General features: G+C 44.9%; 1 protein-coding gene across 2 annotated transcripts in view; it reads left to right on the top strand.

The window, feature by feature from the left end:
* LOC116938811 (neuropilin-2-like) overlaps nt 1–21,610 on the top strand; it is a 147,534-nt gene that overhangs the window by 6,158 nt on the left and 119,766 nt on the right. For both annotated transcript variants that reach the window (XM_032946485.2, XM_032946486.2), the window contains exon 2: nt 8,252–8,429. In XM_032946485.2, the coding sequence (XP_032802376.2) occupies nt 8,252–8,429 (178 nt within the window). The remainder of the gene's footprint in view (nt 1–8,251; nt 8,430–21,610) is intronic.

Raw genomic sequence — 21,610 nt, 5'->3', positions numbered from 1 at the left:
AACACGCGTTCAGAGTATTTGGCTGTGATGAATTTGCACGCGATAAGTCACTTCGTCGAGCTATCGTTTGTGGCCAGGTCGATCCCGAAAAAAAGAGCGATATAGCTCAGTGGAGCTTGGCTGGTAAAATAGAAAATAGTTTTAAATGAACACCACTTTGCGATGAGCCAACATCGATTCTCCTATTATGTACAGAGCGGCCCTCATCAAATGAATGAGGAATGTGCACGTCTCGATCAGGGCCACCATGAGACAATCGCATTTCCACGTCGGTTCGATCAGTTCTTACGCTTTCACTTTTTTTGAGCGGCCGGTAGTTAAATTCATAACACACTTTCCCCAGTTTACACGGGGTCAACAGGTCTAAAACTAGTTTCATATATATTTTATATATATTATTTTGTTGTTTCCCTTCAACGTGACTTTACCGAAAAAAACTAAGAATATGAATTACTGCAGTCACGAAAGCTTTAAATCAAAATTTAGTTTCAACTATTTTATTTTTATTTTAACAGATAAGGCCCACTGAGCTACTGTATATAGCTATTTTTCAGAAGCGACATGTCCACAAATGGTAGCTCAACGAAGTGGCTTATCTTATGGAAATGTATAGCAGCCAAATACTTTAAACGCATGTTTCTGTATGTGGAGGGAAAAACCGGAGGATCTGGAGAGAAATCCACGCGAACACAAGGAGAACATGCAAACTCCAAATATACAGCATGCGTTAGGGTCGGGATCGAACCCACGAACCTCCTCCATACCCGGTGAGGTAGTTATATCTCGCCATCGCGGCAGCCATCTGCTAATGCTGTGGAGCATTGCTTCATGTCTTCTGTCTGCTTAAGGGTGATATGAGCAACATGATGTCTTGTGACATCAGGAGTAAGCCATTGCGAGGTAAGGTCATGGCTCAGTTGTATAAGCAAAAATGATCTGTAACTGAACAAGAAAAGCGGTGGACAGGCTACTGCAGTGGGTAGGTCAATGAACCCAGTGAACTGAGTTATATTCCCAGCCACGGGTTATATCAGTGCACTGTGCAATGAACCAGTAACCAAAGTTGCACTCCTGGCTACGGTTAACATGAGCGACGTGTAATATCCGATCAAGTCCCGGTTCACCACCCCCTCACATGCCACTTTGGCTCCCAAAATATAAATGCAAAGATTAAGGAAGTAATATTGTCAGTGGTCAAATTCATTCGTTGCAGATGACAAAAAAGAGGTTCCCAGCAATATTTTGATTCCTTGGGCGGTCCCAAACTCAGTCACTTTGTTCGGACGAGGACGTCACGAACAACACTGCACCAGGACCCTGTCACGGATCCCACGACGAGACTGCTGGCCACTGCAATCACGCAACTTGTTTGCATTTAGTTCGCTACATTGAAAAGCACTGTACACGGTATGCCTTTTGGCGTCCTCTGGTCCAACATCGTTTTGAGACGAGGCTCAAAAGAAAGCTGTCTCTGGTGTGAACCAATCCGTTTCAAGGACAATGCATATATTATCAGCGTATGTTTTTTGTTTGCATTCTGACCACTAGCATTGTGGTTAATGCAGACATGATTCCTTGTTAAAGGTTTCAGTTTGGTGTTTTAACATCTTAACACCTGTTTTGTTGCCAGAAAAAGGGGAAAAACCTATTATTACCGTACACGGTGTTGAATTGCATCATTAGTTTATACCATAATTATATATACTATCATTGCAGGACATACGTTACTCTTGTCTGTGTTCTATCACATCATTTTAGCCTAACCGCAATAATTGTATACTGGTAGGAACCTCCTGGTTACACCAGCCCACAGGGGATTATTGTGTCCGTCCGTCTGTCGTGCATCCAAAAATGGGAGGGGTGGGGCTGGGTGGAGAGGGGAGGGTGGGGAGGGGCTGGGTGGGGAGGGTGGGAGGGGGGGCCTGGGTGGGGAGGATGGGGGGTGGGAGGGGTGGGGCTGGGTGGGGAGGGGCTGGTCACCCCGTGGTGCCCTTATAAAACTCAACGTGTAACCTACTCACGCCGGCTTGTGCCCGCCCTCACAGTTGGGCATATTTGCGGAATACACCACGTGGTGCCGCCGTTGACCCTGGCCATTGACCGAGCAACCCAACGTTCCTACCAGCTCCCTCCGCAGGAATGCGTTTTTTGGTGTGGCATTGAGGAGCTCTCTATTGTGTCTACTCACGAGTCCTTCCAGCCAACAAAGTAACGCAACGGTACGGAAAACAAAACCTAACGAATTCAACCACAAGACCACTTCCTCTGCGTATTCTAAATGTAATGTGTTATACTCTTTGGTTCTTTCGGTAAAGTCACGTAGGTAGAAAATAATAGATCACGATGTTTCGATCGCAACACAAGCGACCGTCATCAGGTGAGACAATCACAGCAGTGTACCCTGCTGTATTGATTCCTGCAGTCACGAAAGCTTCAAATCAAGTAATGTGTTATGTTATCTGTAATTCGTGTTCCCGACTCTTTGCGACCGGTTCAAGTCCGGGAAAAAAAGTTATTTAATCGCCCCTTTGCCTGGCTGTCTTTTCTCTGTCAAAATAAAAGACATACATACGTTTTATACATATGCCCGCCTCATTGGATGTGATTAAATCCGCGCTCTTTGATGCAGTGTCTTGAGATGCAGTTACATAACTCCTAAATCGTATGCTTTATCACATTTTATAATGCCAGTTGTTAAAAAAGTTACATTTCTATTGGGATCATGATGATAAAAAACATAATAACGGTAAAGTAACTTTCCCATACAATGGGTGGATGGAGACCTATCCATGCTACGTCATTCATGGGAGTTATTTGACCATACTTCACCATGCTGGTCACGTAGGAGCCTCGGCCCGGTTTTAGATATTACTCAGAACACACCTCACCTGTGGATAACTCAGGGTCATCGGGTTCATAGCACAGGGCCCTAACAATTATTCCTCTGTTCCACCCTGGTACAATGCAGTCGCGAAACTGTGCAGTTGATGTACACTTAACCATAATTTGCTGAATGGGACCAGAAGCACTTATATGAACATGTTTGTCGACTTGAGGTGTATACGGAAGGCTAGGTTCGGTCATCATCGCGGACAAATTTCAACAGCTATTGTGACAACTTTCTTTGGCTCTTCATTCTATGTCAACAAAGGGGTAGAATGTTAAAATAGGTATCCACGGGGCTGTTTCCATTGCAGAGAGCTGGATCTTACGCAAATAATCAACTGCCTGCCTACGCATGCGCCATCTGGAAAAGGCAGATCAGCACCAATAGCCCTGGGTATGAAAACCAACCCACAACTTCCTGACTGGAGTCGAGAAATCCTGGCAAGCCCTCATATCAAATGTAAGCATATATGAGGTGTGTATCTACCTCAACAAGGAAGGCCAAATGGGGAAAATACATTACTCCAAAGCAGAGATTAAAAATAACCTGCGCAAAGTGCCTTTATAGTTCCTGCTGATTGCCGGCAACCAACAGAGCACCATGATATCCCATCACGAACAGCTGTCACGATAAGGCTTGTCAACGAAGGAAAACCGTTTTGCATAAGGCACGTAGATTACACGAGGCTGTGGTTAAAGCAGGCACTCAAAAAATGCCACCCTCACTGGGAAGCGTAAGGAAGAGGAGGCTTTTATTGCGGTAAAAAAACAACGAGGTGGTGGTGGTGGTGCTGCCGTGGCCAGAGGAGGGCTGGAAGTTCACATCGTGGCCAGGGTTTGGACCGAGGCCACCGTTCCTCTCGGGAACCGTTGATGCTGCTGCACAGACGCGAGTGTGCTTGGTGCAACGCTTGTGTCGATTATATACGGAACCCATCAATGCACGCTAATGAGGAACGACATATGCCGAGAAAGACTGATATAAACTGCAGCGCACTTCACTGCACCGAGCTACAAGGAGGCATGCCGATGAATATTGAGCAACATTACGAAACGCTGAGAGGGGGTGAGGCGTGCTGACATACACACACACACACAGAGGTATTCTGAGAGGCACTAGGTTACATAAATACTAATAAGCACGGGAGAGATTTCAGAATGCATGGCTTTACATGGCGGCAGAGTTAAAAACATTTGAGGCAACGACACCCGTGGATTGAACCAGGCTCTCAAGCGTAGCACGTTCATTGTCTCAGCTTGGTCATCAATTACTGGAACAAAAGCCCGTCACGTTCAATTTGGTCCTGCACATAATTCGGTTAGATACTAACTCTGAGATTTCAAACAGAAACATCAAGTCTTTCTCTCTCAAATGATGAACATTTATTTCGTAGCAGGGCACGTTGGAAAGTGTGCCCCTTGCTGTGCGAATCAAAGTAACTGGAAGGGATCCTAGAAGTTTGAAATTATGTCATTGTGCGTGGGAAAGTGCAGGGTCCGTAGTGTGGATTAGAAGTCGCTTGAATGAATCTCAGAAGTCATTCTGTGATGTCACCTTTTGTGGGCCGCTCTCTAATGCACTGCCTTGTCAGGGTTCTGAATGGAGCGTATCGTGGCATTGCACTCAGAGCACACCTGGAATACAATTGGGAACATTTACGACAAAGCAGGTACGCCAAGAGACATTCAGTAACACTTAGATGATCACCCAGTGAGTGACAGAGACAATGCAATTATTTCCGAGAGATGTCATTGAACACAAAGGACATGGAAACACACCGTCGCACCTGCGAACATTAACAGGGATGTGAAGACAGCCGTAGATAATCCACTACATTGAGATACAAAGAAAGACAGATACCTGTTATATTACACTGATTACATCAGCAGTCAAGGCCCTACGGCTGCAGTAATAAGGCAGCCATATATTCCAAAATACTGCAACAAAACACTTAACACTGAGCTACCTGAACACTGGGGTAGACAATGGCTCAAAGAAACACAAACAGAAGACTCCCTTACAAGTGCCTCGAATATAAGCCATCGAACAAAGGCGGTCACTTGCATCGTGCGCTTTCAGATGCACTTCTGCGGCCGTTTGGAACGCTCTTCCTGGAGCTGCGCACGTTGAAACCTAAAGATTGTAAACTAATTTCTCTAGAACTGCCTTTCGTGTTCAGTTTGTTGTCCTTCCCCCGCACCTCCGAGTAGCACGGTTGGCTACGTACGGTGCGAAATAAGTTCAAAAACAACATAGATACGAAGGAGGGGATAATTCTTAAAACCATTCTTCTCAGTCTACGGTACTAGCATACTGCACTTGTGCAGACCCATGAACTTATCAACATGCAGAACACAATGACACTCGCGCACAAACGCGCTGACAGTAGCTGCGGAAGAGTGTGCTCGTAGAGCGAGTGTAAGACGCTCCCAATTTGTTAGGAGTTGCAGAGAGAACGGTTGTAATGGTTTATGCTAAATCACTGATTGTGTCCCAAGTGTGCTATTATTGAGTCACGTTGCTAAGTAAGCAGATGTATTATAATCAGAGCTCCCGTAAGAGTGCAGCACAGGATGCCAGGGAACAACTCCAGATGATGCCGCTTCGGCACTTCTGGGAGTCACTTCAAAGCCCCGACTTGGCCAACGCTTGGACCGGCACTTTCACCCATTCCGTGGAGAAGCTCGAAATTCGGGCCAAAATGTATTTGATGGTCAATTGAGCAATCCCGGCGTCTGCTGTTTTATAGCCCCGTGCCAGGGGTGTAAATTCCACATTTCCATGGTGGCGGCGGAGTCCATCAATAAGACAACCACTGTTGACTTCCCCACAAATTGGAACTCAATTTTATTGGCACCAAAAAGGACGATGGGCTGAATCAGCCCCAAGCAGGAGTTTCACTCGCAGCCTTCCTATTGAGAGCTACACTTAGAGGGGTTCGCCACGTGTAGATCATGCAACAGCTTTATAAATAACAAAAAAAAATAGTGCTCATGGCACAACTAGACCAATTCAATTGAAATTAAAACAACAAAAATACATAGTATACGTTCTAAGATGAGAGCCTAGGTTGAACGCAGGTGGCAGCCCATCAATGAAACTACGACCCGAATTTTTTTTTTATCTCTGCTCAGCGACCGAACGTGGACATCAGTTCCGAGGATCCACACAGCCGTCCCCCTCTCCACCCCCGTATGACCTTTAACATCATCGACACACTCCGCTTTCATGTCCACAAATAAAGAGTTGAGATTTTACGAAAATGCATCTCGAAAGGAGACAGAGATGAAGCACTGGGCATTGGCCACGCGAATAAGGACACGAAGGGAATTAGTATGATGAGAGAAGGAAATGGGAAATGAATTAGATTAGATGGGAAGTGAATTATATTAATGCAGGCCCATACATCGCTCTGCGTATACAAATAGCACGTTGATGGGCGATGGATTGAAAGGCGTGGCTTGAGAGCAGATGAAGTCGATTGGTGGGAAGAACTCAGTAAAAACGCAACGTCGCAGCAACGTTTACATGTGGTTGGAAATTAACCAACGTTGGCCCAACGTTACACGTTTACTGGGTAAGCAATTTGGAGAAAAGAACATTTTTTTTTTTGCAATCAAATCATAAACATTAAATGGTATGTGCATAACCTGCGTTCTATATTACACGAGTCGTATGATTTGATTCTTTCACCAAACAAATAAATGTGGAAAAAAATGTAATTGCCATATTTCGTTACTTTTGGCATGTTAAAAAATGTGATCTATTGTATTCCTAAGCAAGGCAGTGTGTTTTACTTAATGAGTAATAGGACACGCCACTTTTTGATGCAAATATTTCCCACGTGCATCATTGAAATCTCTTAAACAAATGTTAAGAGTCACAGCACCTCCACGCTCCACGCTCAAATGCACGTGGATGTTCCGTGGCATTCAGTCGGCAATGAATCAGAATGTTTATTGATACTCGAGGAATCCTGTGAGCTGTATGTCGAGTAGGGGCAGGTCAGAACGTTACAACAACAAACAATACAAACAAACGATAAGAGTGCAAAGTAACCAAATCACTTTAAACATATAAATAAAACTACCAAAAAAAGTGTTACAGTTAAGCCATTATATTACTTTTTCCAGAAGCGATCTGACCACAAATGATGACTCAACGAAGTGAAAATTCCACCTTCCTAGGGCAGCGGTTAGTTGAGCACTGGGTGTTGACGTCTCACAAGGCGGCGCGTATTGTGTGTCATGAAACCCGGAGGGATGATGAACTGAGCTAACCCCTGACCAAGATGTGAACCCGTCATTTTACAATTACAGCCGTCCGGATGTGAGGCTAGAGCTAAAAATAATACCGCGATGGAAATCGTAGAACTCTGAACGTCCGTTAGCCTGTAAACCAAATTCACGTTTTATCCCTCGGTATTGTCGTGCACTCAAAAGTAATTTCCTGCTCAAATGAGCCAGTGGTAAAAAAAAAAAAATCCACATTCATATGACGGGGGCTATTATGTCTCTGCTGACTTGTGAAAGACATAATAGCGATCTCATTCGTGATCACACTTCTGTACGTTGCACTTCTTTCGCACCGCACATCGCAAGCCGTGCTAATCGGAGGTGCTTCTGCTGTGCTGCACTAACTGCAAACTAATCTTTAACGACCACAATACAAGCGGTCCCACCTAGCGGCAGGGAAAAAACGACTATTAATAATAAAGGCCTTCGATGAAGTTTGCGTGGTGTTGTTATCCGGGTTGTTTACTGATCTGATCTGATGTGCCTAAGTATTCTTTGCCTCCTGACATAACCCCGACAGCACAGTCATTATGAACAGATATTGGTGAATGTACATTGTGTAATAATGCCTGCTTTTTGTTTGTAGGACTGAATCTATAATACCGCATGCAGTCAACTCAAATATATGTATCTGACGATGCTGTCACGATTTTAGTAAGATTAATACAACGTTAACTGTGACTTTAAAGTTGTTAACAATACGTATTTTTTATATTTCAACAAAACCTAAACCTTTTAATTGTCTGCGTTGACCATATCCACACAAGCTCGGCAATTTAACTTGTACGTTGATTACTCTATTCTGTACCCAGTATAACACATTGTCATATCTAAATATAGTTTTAACATTTGATGAGCAGAAACTCAGGCACGTCGTGCATCATTCTAGGGTACAATCTCCCAAAAAGCCGTGTATTTGTTCAAACTAACCAAATTATTTTTTTCACCCCGCGCTCTCCGTTCCCCAGTGGGGAGGATGTGCCGCTTCTAAGCCCTTGCTGTCCCCTTTGTCCGTCTCCCCTCTGGCCCTCCCCTCCCCCCACCCACCCACCCATGCTTGACTTTGCAGTGCCGTGCAACTGGCAGCTGTCCGCCGGCGAGCCGGGCTACGTCATGTCCCCGGGCTACCCGCAGGACTACCCCGCGCACCTCATGTGCGAGTGGCTGGTCCAGGCCCCGCAGAGCGATCAGCGCATCATCCTCAACTTCAACCCGCACTTCGAGGTGGAGAGGACCAATGATTGCCGGTACCGTGTTGCAACCCACAACAAATTTCACCGACGGGCACACACGCAAAGGTTAAAGATCCCCCAGAAAGGCTTAACAGACTGTAGGGGCAAGTGCTGTTAGCGAGCACCTATGAAGGCCGGAACGGTACACGAGGGGGTGGGTGGCCAGCACCACGCCCGATCGCCTTTGTCTCCCAAGTGGCGATGTTTACACACCGCACCAGGTACTCATTTGAGGCTGAGTCGACCTAGGGGAGGCCCAAGTCCGGTTCAGAAAATCGTCACTGGTGTTGGCCGTGAGCGGAAATCGAACCCGGGTCGCTGGGTCCATAGCGCAGCGCGCTAACCGCTACACTACCGCTCCCCACACACACACTCACGCACCGCACGTCCAAGTCCACGGTCGAGACGATGGGGTTCACGTCTTCCCGAGGCACATTACCTTGCCCTCCCCAAAGAGGTGGCTGCACAATTTGATTTCCTCGTAATTTGAAATTGATATCCCTAATGTGTGTTGACATTCATACTATTTGTTGAAACAGGTCTGTAGCAAAGTTGTGGTCACCTTTCCAGACTCAATATCACTCGAATCAAATGACAGCCGGCCTTTGTCCTGGTGTTCAAAATTGCTTGGTGATCATATTTTGAAAACATATTCCCACCCTATAATGGCAAAAGTTCAACTGTCTCATTTTGTTACAATTCCTTTCATCGGTCCTCTGATGATTGCAATGAATATACATTGCACGCTGGAGTGATGATAACATTCCGCCGTGCAGAAGACCAGCGTAACGCTAGGCGGTGGCTCGTCTCATCAAGGCCCGGTGTGCACGAGGCCCCACGATTGCCCACCCGCTCGTGATAAAGATTCTAAACCGCATGTTAGTTACGCCCTTTGCACCAGGTGAAGGACAGTCGTGCGAGGGTAAAGCTGCTCCTAACGGGATCTTAAGACTACGGTGCCGTGTGTGGCGGCAGCCTCTGGTAAACCCAAGGGCAGGCGATCGCAGAAGGGCCCCACCACGTGCTGGGGATGCCATCACACTGCGGGTCCGCCTCGTGATAGGGCTCCTCTATTGGGGCGGAGGTGGGTTATCTGGGTTGGAAGCAGCCAAAGCACCCCTCACTGCTGTGCTCCAACGTGTGCTTGTGAGTGACCTCACCGTATAGCCTGCAACATACTGTAGAGAGGGGGGGGGGGGGGGCAAGTGGTGTTAGTAGCGAGTAGCACCCATAGAGGCTGTCACGAAAAACGAGGGGGTGGGTGGCCAGCACTATGGCCGACCGCCTTTGTTTCCCTAGTGGCGATGCTTACGCATTTTATCTCATCTTGGATTTTACATAGCGCTGTTCCCAAAGCGCTTCGCACCCAGGTACGAATTTGAGGCTCAGTCGACCTCGAGGAGGCCCAGCGCCGGTTCAGATAATCGTTACTGGTGTTGGCCGTGAGTGGGAATCGAACTCGGTTCGCTGGCTTCGAAGCGCATTGCGCTAACCACTGCACCACCGCTCCCCACATGGGTTACTGCACCACCCCCCTCTCCACCCCCCTCTTCTCCTCCTTACCACCCCTACAGACTTCCGTGCCCCACCAGTATATTTACAGCATGGTATATTGGTCTGGAAATCCAACAAGCTGATGGACTATATATATATGCTTTACTTAGACTGCACGTGCAGTGACAGAACGGAGTTCTGGATTTATTTGTTTTTACGCATTATGTGTGTATGTATTTTACTAGTGATGTGTGTATGTATTTTACACGTGATGTGTGTATGTATTTTACGCATGATGTGTGTATGTATTTTACACGTGGTGTGTGTATGTATTTTACTAGTGATGTGTGTATGTATTTTACACGTGATGTGTGTATGTATTTTACACTTTATGTGTGTATGTATTTTACACGTGGTGTGTGTATGTATTTTACTAGTGATGTGTGTATGTATTTTACTAGTGATGTGTGTATGTATTTTATGCATGATGTGTGTATGTATTTTACGCGTGATGTGTGTATGTATTTTACTAGTGATGTGTGTATGTATTTTACTAGTGATGTGTGTATGTATTTTACACGTGATGTGTGTATGTATTTTACACGTGATGTGTGTATGTATTTTACACGTGGTGTGTGTATGTATTTTACACGTGATGTGTGTATGTATTTTACACGTGGTGTGTGTATGTATTTTACGCGTGATGTGTGTATGTATTTTACTAGTGATGTGTGTATGTATTTTACACGTGATGTGTGTATGTATTTTACACGTGATGTGTGTATGTATTTTACACGTGGTGTGTGTATGTATTTTACGCGTGATGTGTGTATGTATTTTACTAGTGATGTGTGTATGTATTTTACACGTGATGTGTGTATGTATTTTACACGTGATGTGTGTATGTATTTTACACGTGGTGTGTGTATGTATTTTACTAGTGATGTGTGTATGTATTTTACTAGTGATGTGTGTATGTATTTTACACGTGGTGTGTGTATGTATTTTACTAGTGATGTGTATGTATTTTACACGTGATGTGTGTATGTATTTTACGCGTGATGTGTGTATGTATTTTACACGTGATGTGTGTATGTATTTTACGCATGATGTGTGTATGTATTTTACACGTGGTGTGTGTATGTATTTTACACGTGATGTGTGTATGTATTTTACACGTGATGTGTGTATGTATTTTACTAGTGATGTGTGTATGTATTTTACACGTGATGTGTGTATGTATTTTACACGTGATGTGTGTATGTATTTTACGCGTGATGTGTGTATGTATTTTACACGTGATGTGTGTATGTATTTTACTAGTGATGTGTGTATGTATTTTACGCGTGATGTGTGTATGTATTTTACACGTGATGTGTGTATGTATTTTACACGTGGTGTGTGTATGTATTTTACACGTGATGTGTGTATGTATTTTACACGTGATGTGTGTATGTATTTTACTAGTGATGTGTGTATGTATTTTACACGTGATGTGTGTATGTATTTTACGCGTGATGTGTGTATGTATTTTACACGTGATGTGTGTATGTATTTTACACGTGATGTGTGTATGTATTTTACGCGTGATGTGTGTATGTATTTTACACGTGATGTGTGTATGTATTTTACGCGTGATGTGTGTATGTATTTTACACTTCTTTTGCTGACCCCACGGCAACGCATGATGAGTTTCCGTACGGTGATTTGCGTTTTGCATTGAATGTGTTTCCCGTAGTTTATATGGAGTGCTCTTGCCAATAACGTCTGGTAAACCAGCAGCATATCTTTAACGAGTCGGACTCGGCTGATGATACCCAGAAGGTTGAAACCGGTCAAGACCCTGCTGGCTCAAACAAATGTTGCTTGGGCAATGTTGCTCTGGAAAGCCAATATGGTGGTGGACTAAACATGTGCCTGTATTTGTATGTAGGAAGGTGCAATGGAGTTCCACATACGGTACTGCATCGTGGTTTTCGCCCACCGGGCCACCACTTGTAAATTCTAATTCAAAGGCAGCGAAGCGTGGGGCAGCGCTACAACTACGTGCTGGGGGGTCCTAAAGCGAGCGGTGGACTCACACCTTCCCAAGGAGGGCGCAGCGGCAGCCATTGTTGTACGTGAAGGACGCTGCTGGAATGTTTATCATTGCAACGACATCCAAAATTATACATGGTCCATATATGTCTGCAAACTTGATTACCTGGAGACGAACGTTTGATCCGGGATAGTTTTAAATATCCCGATCCAAAAAACTATTTTGCTGGTGAATTCCTCTGATTCGTAAAGTTGTGTCACTTTTTAATGAACTGCCGTCATAGGGTTTGAAATGTACAATGTTGACAAATAGAAAATAAGAGGCTTTTGTTACCACAAGTTACGGATATAATTTTTCTCTCCACCGTCAACGACCTCACCAAGGTTCTGCGCTTTTCCTCGAGCACATTTAAGTTGTCAAGTGACCGCACGCATTCCACGAACATTTTATTTTTTTTATTTTCACAAAGAAAACGCTGTTTTCAAAATGCATAAAGTGAAGCATGTAGGCACGCAATTACATGACCTTGTGAACTAAAAAAAAATAGACAATTTACAATTTTAAGTAAGTTATTTTTCTGAAAAAATAAACATATCTTTTTTTTTAAATCCACACGCAATATAAAACACGGAAGACTACTGTACTACTACTTCAGTTGCAAAAAAAATATATATATTTCGATAAATTGTTACTCTGCAATGTTGGGTAATTTGTCAGAGGCTACCAAAGGCAAGAGCGTCAAGAATATGGGTATTCTTCACGATTAATATCTCAATGTATTTTCTGCCAGAGTAAGGAAACTTCAGCCGTGGGTTGAGTTGTGTCTGCTATAAAGTGTGTCTGAGACAGTGTCACAGTGATAATTGTCCGGCTGCAATGTAACAAATACCACCCAGTGTTGTTGCGAAATTCGCTCCGTATTGGAAAGTTTGCTCATTTAAATCCCCGTCGGGGATTGACTCAGCCCTTTATTCCTCCGGGGATGACTTGACTTTGATCGATATACATAATAGGCTGACATCATCTCAGGTGCGGAGAATTTCCATAAACATCTTACAGATATAAATGATAAAATATCGAGCGTACCAGGGTACCGTTCGAATAACATCTCGCTATTCATTACACTGCAAATACGACCCTACATTAGGATCGTGCACGCTTCCACCGCGACTTGAACAGCGTTTTGAAAAACACAATTAATGCGGTTTGTGCGGCCAAGAGCATTTAAATTCCCAGCAAACGACGCACTGGGACGCGCTCCAGTGTCCTCATGCACGTGCACTTGATCAAAAATGCAGGCAGGAACTTCAGAGCCATTGCATGTCTCTCTCTCTCTCTCTCTAGACCTTCCTTAAGACAAGGTCGTTTCGAACACCACCGCACAAAAGAGGGATGCATGCCGTGGCAAAATTGAATTTGCTGCGCTTGAAATAACACAACAATTGTCCCTCAACATATTAGGTTCATAACATGAGAAAATATAAGGTGATTTGTTAGAAATAAAACAATATCAAGAAACGCAGGACTTGCAAGCTATTGAAAGCTGTCGTTTTGTCAAGGCTCCGGTAACAATAACAAAATAATAATTCATTCTACACGAATTTTAGGTGCTTTGGAGTTTTCCAAATATTAAGAAGTTGAATCTGAAGAGCATCTAAATTAATAACTTTTAACGTGCACCCCATTACACCTTCACATCATTAATGATAAGCTGCAGTGTATGAAAGGCAAACAGATTTTTTTATTTATTAAGTGTAACATCTCGAGTTTGAAAGAACTTGAGGTAGTAGACACAGCACACGCGTGCGCGGAGAGGCAGGTCCCGCTGATGACCGCAACTGAAAAAACAACACGGCCTGCAATTTTCTGCAAATTGTTCCACTAACTCCTAACAACTGGCCAGCACCATCATCAGCCACGCTCAAACCACGACTGGATGAAGTCCTCACCAGGCTGCCACCATCTCTCGCATGGTAACCCTGCGGTGGATGGACCCATCCAGCACCTGCACACGCGCTCATTTCATCGCTCCATCTCCCCCGGTGAGACGCGCTCTCGGACGGGTTAAAAATTAGGCATGTAGAAGCAACATTTAACCACGCTTGGGGATTCATGTTCACCACCCGCCCCCTACCTCCTTTCTCCCCCCCCCACCCACCCCACACGTAATGAAGAAGGCAAAGAGCCGGCGGAAAAATAATATACACGCTGACACGAGCAACACGCGTGTGCGCGAAAGTACGCGGGCAGGGCACACGTGACGACATCGGCGAGCCGCGTCAAGGCAGTGGCGAGATCACTTTGGGCAGCGCGTGTCCACCGCAGGAGAATTGCCAGTAACAGTGAGCAAGCCAAGTGGGAGCGGCGGTCATAAGCTGACCCCGTGCAGCTGCCTGGCTGTTTTTGGCTACGGCACAGCTGTTTATAAAAAGTCTTTCATCACCTCCCCACTGTTTACAGAATGTTTAGTGAAAAAAAAAAAATTGATACGGCCGGCGCACAAATGGAACAACGCTCGACTGAAGTCGCTCCTGCGAATTGCCGACGTGATTGAGCTATTCGGATGAAAAACGTGATCGTCGAAAGGGAGCACAGTTTGGCCAGGGCTACCATTGCGCGGGCGAAACTTTTCACGAATGCGAATGTTTCACCCAATAGTAAAACATCTACGTACATTAATATAATCTATTGATTATGATAGTCCATTCCGTTATTTCACAACGCATGCTAAATTACCAAGGTGATTTCGTGGCCACGTGGGTTAGGTCTGGCGAATTCTATTTTGTTCCATTCTTGCATATGATTGCAATATGTGCGGGAGCTGAATGCCAACGTCGAGGTCTGCTCGCCAAGAGAGGGCTTCATCAGAGATTGTGCAGTTTTTGCTGTTCCTCCTCCGTTGAAGGGGCGCAGACCACAGTGGTTTACAAACATGGTCCATTGTGTGGGCTGCATGGCCACAGTCGTACTACTGTGGCTTGTCTTGAATTGTCCAGTCATGAAGGAGATGTGTGCATCGGCCTGTTGATTAGCGATAGGGTGCGGTGTGTGTGTGTGAAGATTCATGGTCTTACAATACAAGTTGAGTTGTTGAGCTCATGTTGAGCAGTTGGGCACGGGGAGGAGTAGTTTCTCATCTATTCACATGTCCATGCGAGTTTGTCTCAATCAATTAGGACTGGCCCTTAAAAGCAAACACGTGGACGGTGATATTAACCATGTGATGTCAGCATTTGCTGTGTAATGTGTGATCACATACACCACCAGTTGCCCCAATCCCCTCCACTGGTTCCCAGTAAAACCCCGGATTAATTTCAAGATCACATTCGCCATCATTAAGATTCTCCAAGGACTCACCCCTGCCTACATCGCTGCTCTCATCCCCTACTTCCTCCCATGTGCTCTTCACTGCAGCAGCAAATGCTTAACGTGCTCATGCAATCATGACGGTACATCTGTTTCGAGGTTTCTGTGAGTTAACTTTACCATGGTGTTTAAAAGTAGTTTTTTTTTCTGAGCCAACATTTGTTCCTGAAAATATTTTAATTTCAACATCCACTGTTTTTGATGTCTCTGTAATGCTGTTGCTTCGTTGTTACAGACCAGACCTCGCTTAGCGCGACCCACGTAGAACGCTGTTTCGTTGCAGTGCTCTTTATCCGGGAGAACATTTTTTTTGTATCACTTAACAAAAAAATAAATGCGGTCAAAATATCTACCAAGTGCTTATGAGCGCTAACATGCAGCAGCAGCAGCAGCAACGTCGGCCAAGCGAAACGTACCCGTCCCCCATCATTTGCTCAGCCATCGAGAGTGACGCACGCTCTCAGTCAACCACCCCCCTCCCCAGCGATTCGATTATCACGATTCGTGGTCACGATTTTTTTAAATTTACATTTTTATTTAGATATTTCCTCCCCCCCCCCCTCCTCCAATGTTAATAACAGTGCGTTTAAGCCAGGCGAGAGAACTCACAAACACAGCAAAAAGTCTCGAGGACTTCAACGAAGAAGAAGCCTCACCGAGGGCATCGCTAGGAACACAGCACCCCCAACCTTGTAGGAGGAGTGCGGTAAATTTAAATCACTCGCGAGTATCTTCCACAATCCTTCCTGACGGTATTATAATAAGTGTATGAGTGTTCTTTATTAAATAATGTTTACCAGTATCCAGTGCCGGATTAAGCTAGTGCGGGGCCTGTAGCATGTGTTATAAAGGGGCCATAAATAAGTAAATAAACACGTAAATATTAAAAACACTTTTTTTATAATCTTAGTTCTTTCGGTAACGTGACTTTACCGAAAGAACTAAGAATACGAATTACTGCAGTCACGAAAGCTTTAAATCAAAATTTACACTTTTTTTACTTGCGTAGTAAATTCATTGTATTCTTTCATTTGCTATACAGCCAGATAATACGACAAATCGCTAACCTCAAACACCCAGTCGTTCATAAAAGTTGAAGGCGGTATAGTACTAGAGTAATAGAGCAAGTGCAGAATCACTGAACCGGAATTGAGAGCTTTAAAGCACTTAGCGCGGGGCCCTTGAAAGTGCGGGGCCCGTAGCATGTGTAGCTACTTTGCTACTAGGAGAATCCGGCACTGCCTATATCATTACGATTGGCGCTATTCCCCGACGCCCCAACGAAGCCCGCATATATCGCTCGCGCAAAAGAAATAACGCCGTCAGGAACGCATCCGACAGCGTTATTGGTATAATGACCTCCCCCCCACCCCCTTCTTAGCGCTGATTCGATGAGCGCTCACTTCTCCAGGAACGCCTCTTGAGCCCCTTAAACGAGGTCTGCCTGTGCTTGTTTTTTGTTTTTACATTATCGGTGGCCCGGGTCACCGCTGCCTTTGAGGCTTTCCTTGCCTCCTGAGTTGCTCACCGGGTGAAGCAAAATAGACGCGAAACGTGAACCTTCGCTTAGTGGGAGGGTGGCTCATTCTCTCCCACTGCCGCTGCTGCTTCTGAGTTCCGGAACTCTCACTCGACAACCATCCTTGCTGGCGGCTCCTTTGCCCCCGTTGAAGTTGGGGCCTCAACAGCGACCCATCTCCCACTGCCCCTCTACTCCCCCCACCCCCCCCCCCCCGCACATTAAATTAAGCCACCATCTCAATGGGGAATTCTGCATGGCTCGGCCATCCACAACGTACTCAGAGGAGGTAACTCCCGTCATTGTTTTCAAGGGGACCTACTTGACAGTGCATATTATGTGTTTTGACGGTACAGCAATGTGTGCCTCTTGGGTACGGCCAGGCATCAGGGTACCAAAACAACTTAATGAGACAGGCTGACAGGATCACAGTGCGATACATAGCAGAGGAAACCAAATGAAGGCATCAATATTTGACAATGACCACGAAGTGCGAGAATATATTGCAAGAGACGTTGTGGCGGTGCATTCTCCACGTGAGAGCTATTAGAGGAACGGACATGTCACGTGGCATGCAGGCAATAACAAAGGCAATGACAATTCGTTTACAATGCAATTCCACTTTCTAGGAATTTGAATGCACGAACGTGTCCAAATGACGCGTAGCATCAAAATAGTAAAATATTTAACTTGTTCCAACTTGTTTTATGGGCTGCCTCCAGTGACCCCCGCCTGGTCGAACCCTGGGTCTCTCGACCCAGGCAAGGCAAACGTCTCAGCTCCCGTCGCCTGGAATTCACTCCCTCCTCTTCTCTCGCTGTGCCGCACATCCACGTCGGTGACATCCTTCTGCTGTCGGATTTCTCAACACTTGTTTTCTTCCATGTATTCACCCGTGCCTCTGAACGTGCTCTTTAAGTGCTCGTTCTAAATGTAACGGATCAGTGAGCCCAAAAAGGGCACCATGGTGTCGAGATGTTAATTTCCTCGGCCGGGTATACAGGAGGTCGCGGATTCGATCGCGACCCTGACCATGCCTACGTAATATTTGGAGTTTCCCCTCCACATTTAGAAACATTGCGTTGAGAGTATTTTGCTGCTATACATTTCCACATGGTAAGCCACTCCGTTGAGCTATCATTTGTGGCCAGGTCACTTCTATTTAAATCAGTGGGCCTTACCTGGTAAAATGACAAAATAGTTTAGTTTAGAAAGAATCGCGAAAGTGTACTGCCGGTGAGAGAAGAGATGAGCACGATGCCCTTGCGAGTGTGGATTTGAATGGTAAGATAGACTTAGCGGTCCGGTCAACAGCACGTCGTGTTCAGGCAATAAGTGTAACCACAGGAAAATGAGCGACCGCATATTGTACAGACATTGATACAAATATAGAAGACTAGAAAGTGATTGTTGGAATGAGAGTGCGGGAGCCGAATAAGCAGCAATACTGTTGTCTCTCTGGGACGTGCAACACTTTGTAATCTTCAGCATTTTGGATGGCAAGGAAGTCGCCGATTTTTTGGGGTATTTTTTTTCTTTTCCCAACAGCAAGACAAATGATTAAATTCGGTCTGAGGCATATCTACTGTGGCTGAGGAGTAGATGCAAAGTGGTTCGTGCACTGCACTATGAACTTGTGACCTGAGATTAATTTACAAACCCAACTAACGTCAGCGGTGAGCGCGTCCTGAACCAGTCTTGGGCTTCCCTCTTCACCGACCCACACTGACCAAAGGGGTAGCATGTAGTCAAACAATCACAATGTCGGGAGGTCTTTATTCAGCAGTGGCTTGTCAAAGGGTTGTTATTATATACCACAATAGGTAAAAAAATCATCAAGACTAAAGCGTGTAAATCTTGAGCTCAAGTATATATTTTTTTCCTTACTAGTAACTGCATGAAACAAAAATGGTATCAAACCAGTGATCTGTTTGCTACACATATAGAAATGTCTTGCGACAAACGAAACATGTGAACATGTGAAAGTTTCATATTATTGTTCTTTCGGTGAAGTCACGTGGAAGGGAAATAATAAAATAATTAAAATGAAAGAATTAAATTCTCCCAGCAAGAACATTGTCTTGCTCTGTTTTTTCACATCTGATGATGATTGTTTGTGTTGCAATCGAAACGTCGTGATAATTATATTCTTTTATTTTTTATTATTCTATTATTTCCCTTCTACGTGACTTTACTGAAATAACCAAGAATATGAATCCCTGCAGTCACGAAAGCTTTAAATCTAAAAATGTGAAAGTTTGTTTTGAGTGGCGGCGGTACAATCCAGAGGTCACTGGTTCATGTTGCACCTCTACCTTTTGACTGAGAAACGAGAGCAAATGCACCCCGCAGTGACTTAGGCCGCCGTACTATTTGTCAATTTCGCATGTGCCAAACGGTGCACTGGAATCAGAATTTGTATTCATCTTGGAACAATCCGATAGGCTGTGAAGCTCTTTTTCACAGATGTCCAGTAAGGGGTTGGTCAGCAAGTTACAACAACACAAACAAAAATCGGTTACCACTTCTTGACTCGGGTTACTACAACTTCCCCTTTGATAACTTTTGTAATTCATTAAGGGGTCTTGAAAGCACTCTATTGGTGAGCTGAGAATTCAGCATAAACATGTATGAATTGCACCCTCATTAGTTATTAACGTTTACCCTTGGCCTTCACACCTATTTAAAAGGTGACGGGGAGAGAGCGAGTCCCATGTTGTGTGATTCGGTTGTTTAATGATGTTGAACAGTGGCCCCGTGCATCGTTAACATTGACTCTGCCAGGATTGCGTGGCAATATTAATTCTGTCACACTTGTACAGGATAATGAATATTGCATTCATGAGACCTCCAAAAATGTAGTGTTTCTTGAATAATTATGTCCTGATAGAACACCGTCATGAATATTGAATACGATCCGCACGTATGGTACACTGCAATTTCATTTATTAAATGTAAAAATATTTGGCTAAGAATTAGGAATACAGTGGTAATGAGGTTTCAGCAGAAGTCTCTGTCGGCGAATGAGTCAAAATAATATAAAATTAGGGGGATAAACCTTCAGCTCGTCTGAATGCATTGTTGTTTTTAATGTTTAAACCTAAGTCAGACTAACATTTAAAGCTGAGAGAGGGTTGCGGTGGGGGGGGGGTGCATGAAGCTGGGAGTAGAGTGAAGAAACGGTCACTAACAGGCGTAGGAGATACGTTGAATTAAGAGGCAGACCCCGCCAAACGCGGGGTGGTGGGTTACGTTCCTGGAAAATGCCGTGCTGGGCAAAACCGCGTTCAACAAATCATAGACCTTGTGGGAAAAATAGAGTTGCGTTCCTTGGGTCAAAAATGATCATCCCCCATTGTTTATCTAATTCTACATGATGTCCGCCCTTGTGAGTGTCCAACATATGCCGAGTCTCTCTCCATCGCTTGTGCGCGTGTGCACACCCCTTGCTATTCAATTTGACCTCAACACGAAAACCAGCGTCTCCATTCCCCTTCCCGCGGTACTCACGCCCAGCGCTCGCCCCTGTAAACTCTGTCACGTTCACGACTCGACATATAGGCGTCCTCATGACCGACGTCCTCGCCCAGTGCACGTTTAGATGCATGCGGCTATAAGTGAAGGTGCCATTGTTGCGTGTTGAGTGTGTTACATTGTTACGCCAAAAAAAAAACACACGCAACAAACACATACGCACGCAAAAACACACGCGGTAAATAAATCGTTCTCGCAGTCGATTCGTTGACACCTTCCAACGGATGCAGCACTCTCACGGCACTACTCGTCGACGTGGAGATGAGAATGTGATCAGCGTAAAACCGCGTCGACCCGAAACACCACTCGTGTTCCAGAATACAGACCTCGTTGGGTAAGCCGTGGATAGCCAAAACACGCGTTCAATTAAACCGCGTTGGGCAAGGTTTTCCTGTACTCAGCCAGTTTCAGCAACACCTATGCAGATAACGTCCGTGGCAACGTGACGAATACTCATGACAATCATTATCATCACCTGTCGGGATTTATTCACTTCTGGTGCGAAGGCCACCACATCCCTTACGGTCTTGCAAATTCAACAATCCATGTAGTTCCTGCACACGAGCTGATATAATAGCTCCATCTCCGCAGCGGACAGGCTCTCAGCCCTAACTTCCTCCTGTGACTGCCACTCCATCGTTAGTCTTGACCACTGGTCACCGTCTCCCACATATCCCAAACTGAGGATTAGCCCAACAAAAAAAAACCTCTATTATGGAGGATTAATATAGCAAACAATATGGTACGGGCAATGTAAAACTATTGTAAGAAAACATTGGGAATACGTGTATCTGGAGACAGCGTTTGATGTGCAGTTTGGTGTAGAGTGCAGTCCGCCTACGGACGCGACGCTTGTAAAAGGTGAAACACCCGTTTAGGTGATAGATTTGAGGCATTGGAGGGGAATGTTAGCAATCACGTGGGCAGACAGTGGAATCAATGGTTCAATTAGATGCCTGTAGATGTAGTGAAATTAGCACCGGCAGGATGTGTAGATATACGCACACGCATGTTTGCAATGTGCGTACCGTATCTGAAACGTAGTTTGCAATGCAATCACGTTCATGGAGTGTCTCAGTGTGAGCACGTCGCAAAACGCCGCACAAAGCAGGGGCACGTTCTTTATCAGCGGCAGTGGAAGAAAAACAGTTGTTTTAAGGAGATTGATTGGGGGGGGCAGACATCATGGCGAGAAGTTATACGATGGTACACTTTGGTGCAATTAAAACATATTTCATATAGAAG

Source organism: Petromyzon marinus, chromosome 4 (genome assembly GCF_048934315.1).
Source record: "Petromyzon marinus isolate PM22_M1 ecotype Great Lakes invasive population chromosome 4, UKy_Petmar_22M1.pri1.0, whole genome shotgun sequence".
Lineage (NCBI taxonomy): Eukaryota > Metazoa > Chordata > Hyperoartia > Petromyzontiformes > Petromyzontidae > Petromyzon > Petromyzon marinus.
The sequence above is the reverse complement of the archived record's forward strand: the minus strand, read 5'-3'. Positions and strand labels throughout refer to the sequence as shown.